This window comes from Heliconius melpomene, chromosome 10 (genome assembly GCF_056956725.1).
Source record: "Heliconius melpomene rosina isolate 202511_hmr_F chromosome 10, ASM5695672v1, whole genome shotgun sequence".
In the NCBI taxonomy this organism is placed as follows: Eukaryota; Metazoa; Arthropoda; class Insecta; order Lepidoptera; family Nymphalidae; genus Heliconius; species Heliconius melpomene.
This window is the reverse complement of record NC_140398.1, coordinates 490,568-505,041: the sequence shown is the minus strand read 5'-3', so window position 1 is coordinate 505,041 and position 14,474 is coordinate 490,568. Positions and strand designations below refer to the sequence as shown.

The window sequence follows — 14,474 nt, the reverse complement described above, 5'->3', positions numbered from 1 at the left end:
GTATTCCTTTCCCAATTTTTAAACATTGCGTGTTACCAGAGCAAGGAAACAAGCACAATTCATCCCCCCGAATAGCAATCGAATCCTAAACCGTCGTGGTGCGCTGTGCTGCGTCACGATGGCGGCTTAATGCATCTCTTGTTTCTCTCATGTGTCTCTTGTAAGTTAGTAATACTTTGCTCGCATTTCGGCATATTTTTCTTGCTAAATAGTTATAGCAATATTAATAACAAAATTCATAGATTTTTTTTATTTAACCATGCTTATTGAGTATTTGCTGTACGTATAAGAATCTAAAATCCACCGAAAACCATAACTAAAATTTAAATATAATAAAGTATAAATAGAAAATAAATAAAACATCTCACATTTATTATGATGTTTAATAAAAACTCATTCAATCTCACATCAGTGTAATTTATATCACTTTTACTTGTATTATATAAAAATATCTACACACATAATATATGTATTATACTCATATTAAATTTACTTTCTAAAAAACATTATAAAGTAAATTCAACTAGTGGAATGTGAACGTAGAGTTTAATTACATAGAAGTTATTATTTAAATGATATAGGTTCATATTCCACTACATTAAATAATTTGATACAATAATGCAGTAACTTCTTTTAATAAATGCTTACAATCAGACAATTTCAATCTACAATGCTTCAATCACTTTGCTTCCTTTTTTTACAATTTATTTAAACCACGCATTACATAAATAAATAATACTAAGTTCAGATCTAATAAGTCAATAAAAGCTACCGACCCATACCTAAAAAAATGATAGTAAAAAACCCATTTAAAGACAAAACTATAACACTATAGTTTCATTACTCTTTTATACGTAGAATGAATTTGTACATTTAACAAATGTATAATAAACAAAATAGCATCGTAACTTCGTCTCGTATTATATATTTTTTTAAAAGGCGTATAATAATTTGAACGTAGCGGGATTCGAAATCGCATTTCTTGACGCTTTAATTTTTATACACTTTCCATTACATTAAAATAAACAATTTTCTTTTTTTTTTGTGTGCGAAGAAACATTTTGAAAATGTTATATTAGGTTGATTGCATCCTCGTCAAAAGTAATAAATCGTTATAGGAAAAAAATGAAAAAAAAAAAAAGGAAATTATTCTCACAATTAAAATTTTAACAATAAATAATTTTTGTTTGTACTTTAGACGTATTTAGTACATTTTTTTAAATAAATAAAATCTAAAACTTATATTGCAAACATAACCATGGACTAGACCAACAAAAAAGTAAATAAGCATAAATACATTTCACACATATAAATTGGAGCTAAAAATGGTCAATTTTTGTAGGATCTGTTGCATATACAATTTTCATTTAAATCTTGCAAATTATCGAACTTAAGAGCTTAATAAAAAGAGAGAAACTTAATAAAAAAAGATTGTTTTCAAACATCCCTGTTTAAAAAAATATTATAAGTTTTAAAATTAAAATATCTTTTCTCTTTGGTCCTTACAAAACGTCATTTTTTTCGTCGTTTCTTCCTTAAAATCGATTCTAATGGTAAGTACAATTTTGATATTTTTTCTAATTAAGCATTATTTTTCACTCTAGGAACTATTTTCTAATACATTTTAGAATATTCTATCAAAATTCTTATTATTTCTACAAGAAGTTAAGACCTATATTTATAACTCGCTCTCAAATATGAGATCAATCTGAATCTATGAATGAAAACGACATCTCAAGATCGAACTACGGGCTTAACTAATTATTACAATAATAATAAAAAAAATATGAAACTATTGGTATATATAATACTGAACTAACTATACAGTAAGTTTTCAGAGTTGTGGCCGCCCTGAAGGCAGCCCTTACTCCTTAACCGTACTAACTGTAACTGTTTTACATATAATACTTAAAATCTATTGTTTTAATAATATGAAAGAGATTCAAAATTATGAAAATAAATTATTAGTTTTACGAAATTAATTCGTTTTTCTTTTTTGCATTTTTTTAATCAAAACAATGTAAAAAAGTTATTAAGCATATTATACTTTGTATTTCATACGTGAATGATTTATATATATATACCTATAGACCTAATATAAGTCATTCGCATAAAAACGGCACATCGTCTGAATGTAAACGTAACGGTTGTGGGTTCGACGTTCCCACTCGGGGGAATGAATTTGAAATTATTTTCATTTCTTCGTTCTAGTGAGAATAATGCGGAGTGTTGAATTTCGCCACTCACCATACAATGTTTTTCGCCTTTTAGCCTCTTTATAAATTTAAAAAAAATATTTCTTATTTACCACATACTTCAAAGTTGACTAATTACAAATTGGACCTACAACACTCATGACATTCTACAAAATAAGTTTTACTATTGAAAATAAAATATTAGTACTTTTACAAATCACAATTATTAAAACTAGATTTATCATTACTTTTCATTACTACACAATAATAAATATAATATAAATAAATACCTTATTCTTTATACAAAATGGGCCCTTATAAATAAAAAAAACACTTCAAACAAAATACAATAACAATTGCACCACAAAAGAAAATATTGTAAGTTATAGTGTCTATTGACTAATGACTATGGTGTCTTTACTAGTCCGTAGACACTAATTTGGTGACCATTCACTAATGTTATAATATGGATATTTATACATGTCTTTTGTATTTTGTAAAACAGTAAGTCACAAGACACTAGATTACTAATATAGAGGTCACTAAGTGGCTTTATAGTATGGGTGTATTTTTATTTTATCTGCTTTTTATAAGTAGCTAAGATCACTAGACTTTAAACATTTAAAAGGAAGTCATTTAGTGTTTTTTTCTTTTTGCATTTTATAAGACAGTAAGGTCACTAGACACTAATGTGGAGGCCATTCAGTGTTTTTAAAATATGGATGTGTTTTTATATCTTCTGCGTTTAAGCGTTCCGATGGCTCGAATGTTAATAGCTGAAATATAAAAAATAAAATTAACAACATACAAATTCTATATTTATTTAATATATCGAAAAAGTATTGTCGTCGTAAACCTATAAACGACGGTCGTAGATTCGATTATCACTCGGGCGTATGTATGATTTTCATTTCTTACCTCTGGTAATGAGACAAAGCTCGGCGTTGAGTTTTGCTACTTAACACGCAATTCCCAGGTTCCCTCTACCCTGCTATATACAGGATAGAGGATGACCTATAAAAAAAACAATATTAAATTTAATTGATACCTGACTTAGTAAAGATTTTTCTTCAACAGTGAGTCCTTCAGGTAATTGTAATATAGTGTGACTCGTGAACACTTCACGGTGGTAGTGAGTTAAAGGCTGTGGGATGCAAATTAGATAATATTAGTATTTATATTACTATTTGTATATCAATCTATATTTATATACTAATTTTATAAAATTGAAAATTTTGTTTTGTTGAATGTGCTAATGTCAGGAACTGTTAACTGTGTTGTTGTATATTTATCAAGATATAGTATATCTAATTATAAAGCTATATTATAGTGTCATAAATATAAAAATTTTGTAAAGTCGAAGAATTTGTTTTGAACATTTTTATCTCATGAAGTACTGGTTCCAATTAATTATATTTTGTGTTCGATATATTTATTAAAGAAATTACTTGTTCCAATGTAATCCACTGTGCATACATATATTATGTACAATTCTTAGTTATATTTATTTCACTAGACGAGCAAAACCTAAAAGCTAGTTAAATATATAATATAAAAAAACTAACAATACTCACAAATCCACAAATAAGTTGATACATAATAGCTCCGTAACTCCAAAAATCACAACTTTTATCAACATCACCATACACAAATGTGTGTAGTTCAGGAGCTATATACATGTATGTTTGTTTGTATGTCTGTCTATTCGCTCTTAGCTTAGTAATGGCTACTTCTGCTGGATAACCTATTATGTAGGTTAGTATTATTTGGCCGTGTTCGCCTAATAGTATATTTTTTGGATTGAGATCCCTGAAAATTGAAAAAAAAATATTACAGAAATAACAGTATTTTCTATTTTAAATGGTAGTAACATTTTGATAGTGTTATAGGAAAATGCTCAATTTTTGATTAATAATATTTTCGGCAGTTGTGGTGCGGAGGCACAAATGTGTGACTGTAAGGCGACGGTTGTAAAAGTAGAGGTAAAAGCTCGGCGTTGAGTTTCAGCACTTAACACGCAATGTGTTGAAAGGTTCTGCAGAAAGTGGGGAACTTAACACTTAGTTCTCTCTGCCTACTCTGCTGTGTGCACGTTGTATGTACGTTAATATTAATAGCTAAAATTGACTTCAACTTTAGCTACTAATATTCCATACACGTTGTTTTTAAAAAGATAATGTTATTAGATCACTCAAGTAATTCAGATAAGAAAATAAATAATTGTGTAGTTACAACTGGGCGAAGCCGCGAGCGGATAGTTGGTAATATCTATAGAAAAGGGATCTAACCCGCATATAACCCCGCACAGATGTAGAGCGTGCAGGGCAGCCAGCAGCTGCGCGCCCCACGCGCGTACCGCGCTTGCAGGCACGGCGTTGCGGGTGCACACGGGACCCTCTAATACCTTTAGATATTATTATAAACTTATTATAACGTAAAAGTAGATATTCACACACTTATTCACTTTTAATAGCTATATTTTATACAATAACGTTAATTACAAATCACTTAACTCCTCACTACAATCAAACATACGAGTATGTTCCAAGCCCCTCCCCGATCGCTCGGCGACCGTATTCAAGACTTGCTGACAAGCCGGGTGGCGCGTAACCGTTATATTCATTTACATTAACATTAAAACTTAATATCTACTGATATAAAAAGCAGAAAACATTGGCTGAAGGCACTAATCCCAGGAAGTAAGGTTAATTTCATATAATAAATCATTAGCACAAGAGATTTATGTAGGTGAGTTAAGAATTAAAAATTTGATATGTCACTATTTAGAATAAAAGAACAACGTAATCACAGTAAAAATAATTACAAGCTATGGTAGTAATTCTTTGCTTATTCCAATCAGTTCTTTGATTATATAAATACTTACAATTTTCTGACTTGGTGTTTCACATCCCTCACGATTAGAAGTAATATTCTCCGTCATAGCCTCTTTATTTCTTTCTTCTCGTAAAGCATTTTCCTCTCTAACTTCACTAATTCTAGGAACATCCGTCAAAGCCTTATCCACGTTGAGTAATAATTTCTGCGAATTTATCACTAACTGATTAACCGATACCGATGTATCGATTAAATCTAAATTTTCAGTCTTTATTTCATTCTCATTAACATCGTCTGTCGTTCGAGAATTATCTGTCAAATCGACTTTACATGACAAATCGATATTCGCTCGTTTATCTATGACACTATCTGTTACATCGATATTATCATTTTCGATATCGATTTCCTTTTTCTTCGGTTCAGAGAACACGTTTTCTAGGTTAAGTTCTCGTGCTGGTGTGTTAGGTGTAGATTTCGCGTATTTTTCAATATAATTGAACAATTTTTCGCCGGGAGCGTACGATAATATGAGAAATATCAAGTTATTCGTTTCAATATACCCGTGTAAAGGCACCATGTAAGGTATGACAGTGGGTAAGATCGGTTGTCGGGTCTCGTTATTCCTTTGTTGGAAATAATCGTCGAATTCCGTTAGATTGTTTGGTACTTTTTGTATCACCTGTATAATGGACAAAAATAATACTAATTTATTTTTTTAAAACATTAAAATTTGAATTAGCGGGATTCGAACTTACGCTTCTTAAATAGGTTCCGAGCAAAAGCAAATCTATACTTATAATAAATCTATAGAAAAGTCGTTTCTGTACATTGAAAATATTTTAAAAAAATTAGCCAGGGTGTTAAAGGATAACTAACAGAATCCATTTCCAGCATTTTTGGAATTTTTGTCCGTTTGTCTGTTTGTCTGTTTATGTGAACACGTATCACGTAAAAATTACACAACAAATTTAAGCAACTTTTATACATAAAAATTATAAGTAACTCAGAGAAGGTTTTAGTCTTTATTTCATTGTAATCGCTTCACTCTATTAAAAAATATAAGTATTTAAGTTTTTAAGAAGTTAATATTTGAGATAGTAGAAATAGACACATGTAACGCGTAAACCTAACTGTTGAATTAAGCATTAATTTCGTCAGGAGGACTTTTAAACATTCTAATACTTTAGTACAACATAAATCCTCGAGCGAAGCCGCGGGCAGGCCGCTTGTAACAAATAAAAGCAGGCTTTACACGGTAAATTTATACATAGATTAGTAAAAACAGTCATAATTATATAATATCTTCCATAATTAATAGGTTAAGAAAATAGAAATTTAGTAGAAAATTTCATGTTTTCATTAACCGCAGGTCGATTGAGGTTACGGGTTCAATCTCCGCGTGAAGAATTTTAAACACTGCAGGACTATCTAACATATCTATATATTATGTATCGCAAATTCTAAACGAATTACTTCTAGTTACCACGGACATGCGGTCCATACCTTTCTTATACTTTTTCATTAATATTAACTATATTTATTTGTCTTAACACTAGGTTCCATCTGCCTACTCCGCTGTAAGCGGGATACACTAGTGTGAAACTAGAAAATAAAGTGTTTATACCTTCATGGCATAACAGCTCTGGTCACCTTTATCGAGTACTAACATCATTGTTTTTCCTAAAACCGCCAAAACTCGATATTGTGATAAATCCTCGTAATTCCTTTTGAGCATTGAGAGTGGAATGCCGTGAAGACGACAGGATGTATCTTTTTCTGGTAATAGCTGAAAAAAGTAATTATACATTTAGTAAAGAAAAAAATGTATGAAAAATTAGCAGTAAATTTAGTTATAAAACGTATTTGTTTTTGGTAATTAAACCGTTTAATGAGAAACATCGATTCAATATTTATTTTCATGTAAAAATACATTGTGTAAGAATAACATGCATGGACGCGATGGTTATGTGTTCAAATGTCATGCAGTCAGAAGATATTGGAGGCCAGTCGTGTCGCAGGGGCACAACGTGCGACTGTTAACGCGACAGGTTGTGAGTTCGATTCCCACTTGAGGAAATTAAACATATAATATTTTCATTTCCTCGCTCGTAACGAGGCAAACTGTAGTGTTGAGTTCCGCCACTCAACTCGCAATGTCATTGTGCCCCCACTTTCCGCTGGTTTCGCTGGTTACGGAAATATATTACCTAATGGGAACGGAGTGTCTTAGTACTAGGTTCCACCTGTCCACCCTGCTGTGTGCGGGATACAGCGTAAAGCTATAAAAAAAAGGTATTTTCTCATTCTGTACAAAATACAACGTTAAGTTCCGCTTCTCAGCACGTACAAGTTATATTACTTTTCTTGCTTTAAATAGAAGTGATATTAACTTAAAATTTACCGAAAAAACGGGGGAAAGAAATTTCTTAACAACAGGTTTTCCCCACTTACCATAACATATATAAAAAACAACATACTAACACTTTGTTCCGCGTTGCACAGGTGATTCTTGTATATCGCCTCTGCGTACGACAAATACTTGTTAGTCTTCTCCTTCACGAGGGCGCGCCGCTGCTGGTCGGGGTCAGCTGTCGATGGGAGATAGTAACTAATGTATTTTTATATGTTTGTATGCACGTCCGCAGTGTCTGGACACTAGGTCCGCTCTGCCCACCCTGCTATGCGCTTTATTTATTTTCCAGCTTTGGCCTACGGATTCACGTTATTGAATGGAAATAACTGCTAGTTCTGCAAGACAAGATACATTCTTAGTGCAGCAGATAAATCTGGCCTCGAGTTTCTCTATAAATGAGCTATCTAACACAAACCATTTCTCTATAAGTAGATATATAATACTATTAGTCTGTCTAAACGTAAATACATATTATGTATATTTCAAAAGACGGACAAATTAACTGTCATTATAAAGAAAAAAAAACTAATCACTCACAAATAACTCTATTATACTCCGTCATGTATGCGCAAATGTGTAAAAAATCCATTTTATAATATTATTAGACAAAAAAAACAAATAAATACGTGTTATTATTACAAGTATTGATCTATAAATGTCTGACGGCGATTATTAAATGATTTGATAACACTATCTGTAAGTGGGTTAATAAAGGTTTAGTTATATCGAACTATTTGTTTGAAATGTCTTTATCGATTGAATATAGTCTATATTTCTTATGAAAAAAAGTTTTTAGTCGCCCTCGTGAAAAATGCCACGTGATTGTATACTTTATAGTTATATGTATTGTAAGAATTTAACATATTTTAGACAACTTAGGTAATTCTGATATTAAACAGCGTCTAATTCACTTTATGGTTAAAATTGTTTATATGCATGATATATAATAATAACCAAAAAAACTAAACACAGTGTGACGACCCATTTATGATAGACTTACTTTTACATAGAAATAAGATATATCATTATCATCTAGGGTTTTTTTACAGTAACAAAACTGATCGATGTGATTAAATCTTAAGATAAAGGTGCCCTTTTATATAGTTTATTTTTTTTTACTTTAATTGCTCGTTTTTACAGTACCCAGGTAATAAGAAGAATTTGCTAAATATTCAATTAATTTTCACTATATAGCAGGGTAGGCAGAGGGAATCTAGTGGAAAGACACTCTGTTCCCCGTATTTCGTCTACTTTTTGAGACATTGTTTACTTACCATAGCGATGAAATAAAACTAATTCACTGTCCCAAATGGGGATCGAACCCACAACCATCGCATTTATAATTGCACGTTGTCAAACTGACCCAAAAAGGCCTTAACCATGTTTTAATAAGAACAAATTAAAAACATATTAAGTGATTTATATTTTCCGCACGTTATAACGCGGCCGTGCCCTAATATAGGAAGTTAATCTAAATAAAACTATTTTCATGTTTAATTATTATCGTTTATATTAATTATCTCATGCTATATCTAAAACTTAAGACTTTAATATTAATATGCGGTATCGACCCTATTTTGTTCTTCTAGATCTAAAAAAAATATTTACTTAAAGCTTTATTTAAATTTAATGTTCAATTCAAAACAATCAAAATTCCTTCTGGAAATATTAATAATGTAAGTTGGGTTGCCAATCTTCAATATTTTTGTAATTAATTGTAATAGTGTGAATGACGATTAAGTATATAATTAAAAAAAAATCATATAATAAAATGTTAATATCTATCTGTATGTTAAATTTTGGTCAATCAAAACGAATGGTGTGAGCTTTGCATCGATAATTACTTATTGTTTATTTTGATATTTAAAAAAAAAGCTCTTTATTAACTAGTTAATAGGTTTTCAAATTGTTTTGTATTTCTTTCTTATTAATAAATAATAAATTATGTTCGCATATGACAGAGTAGACAAAGGGAACCCAATGTTGAGACACTCTGTTACACAGTTTCCGCAGAATTTACGGGACATTGTGTCTGATCTAAGCCCCATACTTTGTGTTGTTACCGAATTTAAGAAATGAAATTATTTCATTCCCAGAGTATCGCAATAGAACCCATCACTATCGCGCTTAGTCACACGCTTGTGTCACAGTTCCACGACGGCGACTATTACATCCAAATATACACTTCTTTATAGTATAAATAAGCAAAAAATTTTAATACAAAGAAGATACTCACATTGAACACCAATCAACATTTTCTCAATACCCGACTTATAGCACTCGAAAGCTCTATGATAATCACCCATATTTTCACACCGCGCTGCCAAGTTCAACAAATACCCGGCTTCGAACACGTAACTATCGTCTGTCCTTGTTTTATTATCACTATTAGTATTAGAAAGGCACACAACACTTTTTTTACTATACAAAGACAATCTTGAACCACTCTCTTCATAAATAGAATTAGAATCGTAAGTCGATGAGAACGAAACGCTATCCGAATTCAAATTATTTAAATTAGACGTCGATGGAGCGTCAAAATTAATTAAATCTGGCAACACATTTTTCTTGACAGCAGTCGCTGCCAACTTGTCAACTGTCACTTTTGACAGCTCATCGTAGAGGTCGCTATCGAGACTCTCTATGGAGTTGATTGAATCAAAACTATTAGAATTTGATAGGTTTTGGCTTGTTTTGGGCGATTCTCGTATTTCGACTTCGGCCGCTTCGTATATAGGTATTTGTGACACATCTATGTCTGTTTGTCTGTTCGACGTGCTCGGGATTGTGGGGTCGGGTGCTATTTGTACTGCAATAATAATTATATAAAGAAAATTATTAATAATGTGTCGATTTTAAACACACATATTTACTATATCTACAGTCCAATCAATGAGTTGTGGTCGCCCCGATATTGGTTTTAGATAGATGCGCAGATTTGATTTTAGGATTTTTAAAAAGGAGGTTGTCAATTCGGTTGGTGGATTTATTTTTCAACCGAGTGGACAATACGCAAAAGTTCAGAAAGCCTAACTTCAGGGCGATCACGAATCGTCGATTGTACTGTATATTTTAAAATACTTGCAAACGAAATACGGTTTTGTCTGCTTAAATTACACTTTTTTTTTATATTGACATAAATTGGAGTCTATGTGTCCTTCTGGTGTATAAGCTATATAACTGTAAAATTTCAATTTATTTAAATCTTAATCTGTTAAGTATTTTTTACGTGAAAGTGGAATAAATGTCCATTCTTACAAACTTTCACATTTATTATTATTAATTAATTAATTAGTAGGAAAAGTCGTTTTTTTGTAATCATACCATTAGGACTTCTTGCTTCATCATCAGAAGTTTGATATTCCAATGGTGGAGTTTCTTCTATAGGCAAATGTAAAGACGATCTTATTGTATTTATTACCCCTGCCGGCTTGTTTTCCGGTTCTGGGTAGCCAGTCTAAAAACATAATTTTGACAATTATTGTTTTTTGTAGGCAATATAATGAATTATTATTCGAGTCGCAAGTCTAATAATAGTTCAAACATATCTTATTTATTTTGAAAATGGAAAAAACATTTATTTATTCGTCTGCAAAGACGACTGCATATAACGGAACTCAACACTGTTTTCTGTTAACAAACTATTCTTATGCTATATAGAAAAAATATTTCACAGTGTGTAACAATTGTATTGAAACAATATAGATAATCTGTACAACTTTCATATATACTTAAATCAAAAATAAAAAAAATAAATTCAAATTTCACAATATGGGTATCAATATGGGTATTCAAGAGCTCAATATGAGGATTTATGATTATCATTACCATCAAGAATCCTAACAAAAAAGTGAAAAATAATAAAATATTTAAAAAAACAAAAACTCCGACTGCATAAAACTAAAAAGAAAATTAACAAGCCCAGCAAGTTTATTAGGATTAACAGTCGGGACCTCTTTATATTATGCGGGTTTCCTGGTTCTTCAATCATTAGAATCTTTACCAAGAACACCGCATAATATAAAGAGGTCCCGAAAAATAAATATTTTTTTTATTTTCATTCTTTAACCCGTAGAGCAGAGTAGGTAGAAATAACCTAGATTTAAAACACTCCGCCGCCCAAAGTCGATTGTATGTTGGGTGGAGGAACTCGACCCCGCACTCTGTCTTGCAAGAGTAGGGAAATAAAAATATTTATTCCCCATGTGTGGAAAGAAACCACAGCCATCGCGTTTACAACAAGATGCAGTTCTACTGAATATTCAATGACTTACCTGTAAGAAATTAACAAAATCAGTACTCGCGAATAGCAATCTGTGTTCTGCAACAAACTCTAGTAATTTTTTTATTGTCTTTGCTCTTTCATCAATTACCTGAAACAATATAGATATTATATTGTATGATAAATAGATGGGTCCTTCAGGGTGTAGTGGCACAGTGTGTAAGTGTGACAGTTTACATTCAACTCACTCTTGAGTTAATGAATTAGAAAATGGTGAAAGGAGAGTATGAATACTAGGTTCCCTGTCTTCTCTGCTATATGTGAGATACAGCATGAAGCTAAAACAAAAAGTAAACAGAGATAACACTAACAACATTAATAGGATTGTAAGTCCATGTATAAAAGGTTACATATAGCTTTAAGAGCACTTATGGTTTACTTGTCAAAACAGTTGAACAGTATCCTAGAGGCACAGGTTCACACTCCACTACATTCATATTTTTACACATTCTCTAAAAAAATATAGAAGAGGATGTTATGTCACAGTGGGAAAATGTGTGATTATAAGTGTGATGTAGATAGTGATATTCTAGGACAGATTACCGCTCCTCACTTTGGAAATTATTTTAATTTCATTGGCAGTATGAGAGGAACACTGTTTTGAGTGGCAGAACTCACCTGTGAATTTAATATTATTACTTAAATGAGGCAAATAATTTATTGCACCATACAACTCTTTTATTAACGGTTAGAGCCATGCCACTAAACTACTAACAGAGGAGCATATATAATTTGTTTAAAAAAACCTTTTGTTATGTTAATGTTACCTGTATAGGTATATAACTTAAGCAATATTGTAAAAATATATTGATTTAATAAATTTGTGGCTATGCCTACATAGTGAAATGAAAAGTAAATTAGAGTTGTGTATGACACATGAGTGACACGTTCTAATTGTGGGGAGTAAAGGCAGGTAACTCTGATGGCAGGTACAGGGGGGTTACATCAAAAGTTAATGTAATGTAGGCGACATTACATTAACATCCCATCCCTCCTTAATAAATAGACTATTGAACACAAAAAGAACTATTGAATCTAATATTTCCTGAGATTAGTATGTTCAAACAAACTCTTCAGCTGTATAATATTAGAGCATAGATAATAAAGAAAATTTAACTGACCTCTTGATGAAATCTCTTGAAATAACTACTTTTGGCTAAAGCAGGGAATGTCCCTCTAAGATGGAGTCCTGCATGTAAGGATTTCATGGACTTATGTAATTGTTGCACATCGCTATATCTCTTCCATACTGATACAACAGTAACAGCTTCTGGGGAGCCTAATGGAAAGAGCTGAAAAATAAAAATATTAGCTATTTTACTTTAATGCTATATCCCTTTTTCAAGCTTCACCAGTGTGAATGAGGATACAGTTATCCTACATATACTAAGATAGGCAGACAGTACTGAGTACTAAGACACTCCATTCCCCACTTTTTACTTAGTTTATGACAACAACACCATGCTTCGTAATCCAAATGGGGGAAAAGAAAATAATTTATTTCCCTGAATTCACAACTGTCTCGATTATAATGAAACTACAAGTAGCAGAATACTGACTTAATCATATACAAAAATAGTTATATGTTTAGTATAAAGTAAATATATACTGTTTCAATTTGTTCAAGGTAAATTCACTTTCATATTGTGGTTTATGAAAATAAAAAAAAAATATATTGTGCAACAATCTCATACCGTGCACATTAAAGTAATAAAAACAGCTTACAGTCTACTTTCATTTTAGAAATTTAAATAAAAGCTATAGTAAATACTTTCTAGTTAGACTGCAAATACTTGTGATAAAAAGATAGCGGCGTGAGTAGGTCATTAATCAATATTCTTGGTATTGTGTGGTTCTTTTATTTCAATATTTTTATTCACTTGTATAAACATTATATCATCAATTTGCTTCTATTTTTAATACTTAAAAATAGGTTATAACTATATAAAACTGTAATACTTACAATAGACGTTATTTTGTATATCGTAAATCCATTTTTATGTTTTGCGGTCTCGTCAATGGAAAACCGGCGAACCCACTTATCTCTTACCGACATTATTATTAACTTTACAATTACTAAATATTGATAGATTACACTAATTACATGATTAAAATATCATAAGTTAATGTAGTTTCAAAGAAACATTAATTTGTAATTATCTAAATCTGAAGTGAACGTAAGTGCACGTATTTTGTACACAAGCAAAATGCAAGTTAGCTAGCTCTTCAGTTACGTCAACTAGGATTTGACATCTGACAGTGACACTTAGTTTAGATATAAAGTAACTAAATTAGAAAGGTGCTTTGTTTCAATTAAATGAGTCTCTGTTTTGTATAAACACATTTTGTAAGTTTATTTTCGTACTTTAATTTACGCATAATATATTACAAATAGCAAAATATTATTATTTGAAAATTTGTGGGAAATAATAATAATAAGATTTTTTTCCTTAAATATGATACAAAAAATATATAATTTTTGTTAGTAAGTGTATATAATTTTTGTAAGTGGTTTTGTTGAAATTTGTAATAAGCAATTTGAAACAAAAATAATATCCCGTTGTTAAATTTCAATTGCATAAAATACTATTTGTATTATTATTTATTATATACTTGTTCAAAAGATATTATACATAGAATTAAGGCTCTTAAAAATGTTTCATATCATATAAACCCATGAAAAGATATTTGTTTTAGTAGGTTTTGTACACAGAACTACAAATAAGTACATTGAAGAAATGTAGATGTC

The 14,474-nt window shown here is 30.9% G+C and overlaps 1 protein-coding gene across 1 annotated transcript; it reads right to left on the bottom strand.

The window, feature by feature from the left end:
* Nucleotides 1–364: 364 nt before the first annotated feature.
* Nucleotides 365–13,969, bottom strand: LOC146535043 (ribosomal protein S6 kinase-like 1). Its single transcript, XM_085191319.1, has 12 exons — nucleotides 13,689–13,969; nucleotides 12,847–13,017; nucleotides 11,718–11,816; nucleotides 10,768–10,900; nucleotides 9,680–10,252; nucleotides 7,512–7,618; nucleotides 6,655–6,816; nucleotides 5,080–5,709; nucleotides 4,484–4,599; nucleotides 3,770–4,004; nucleotides 3,244–3,339; nucleotides 365–2,971 (listed from the first exon to the last, which is right to left on the bottom strand). The coding sequence occupies exons 1-12, from the start codon at nucleotides 13,779–13,781 to the stop codon at nucleotides 2,882–2,884; spliced, it is 2,505 nt and encodes an 834-aa protein (XP_085047445.1). The 5' UTR covers nucleotides 13,782–13,969; the 3' UTR covers nucleotides 365–2,881.
* Between the last annotated feature and the right edge of the window lie 505 nt (nucleotides 13,970–14,474).

Coding starts and splice junctions, on each gene's coding strand:
- LOC146535043 (XM_085191319.1), bottom strand. CDS start 13,781: ATGTCGGTAAGAGATAAGTGGGTTCGCCGGTTTTCCATTGACGAGACC. Junction 5,710..6,654: donor AGAGCTGTTATGCCATGAAG/GTATAAACACTT, acceptor TCCATTATACAG/GTGATACAAAAAGTACCAAA. Junction 4,600..5,079: donor AAACACCAAGTCAGAAAATT/GTAAGTATTTAT, acceptor TAATATCTAAAG/GTATTAGAGGGTCCCGTGTG.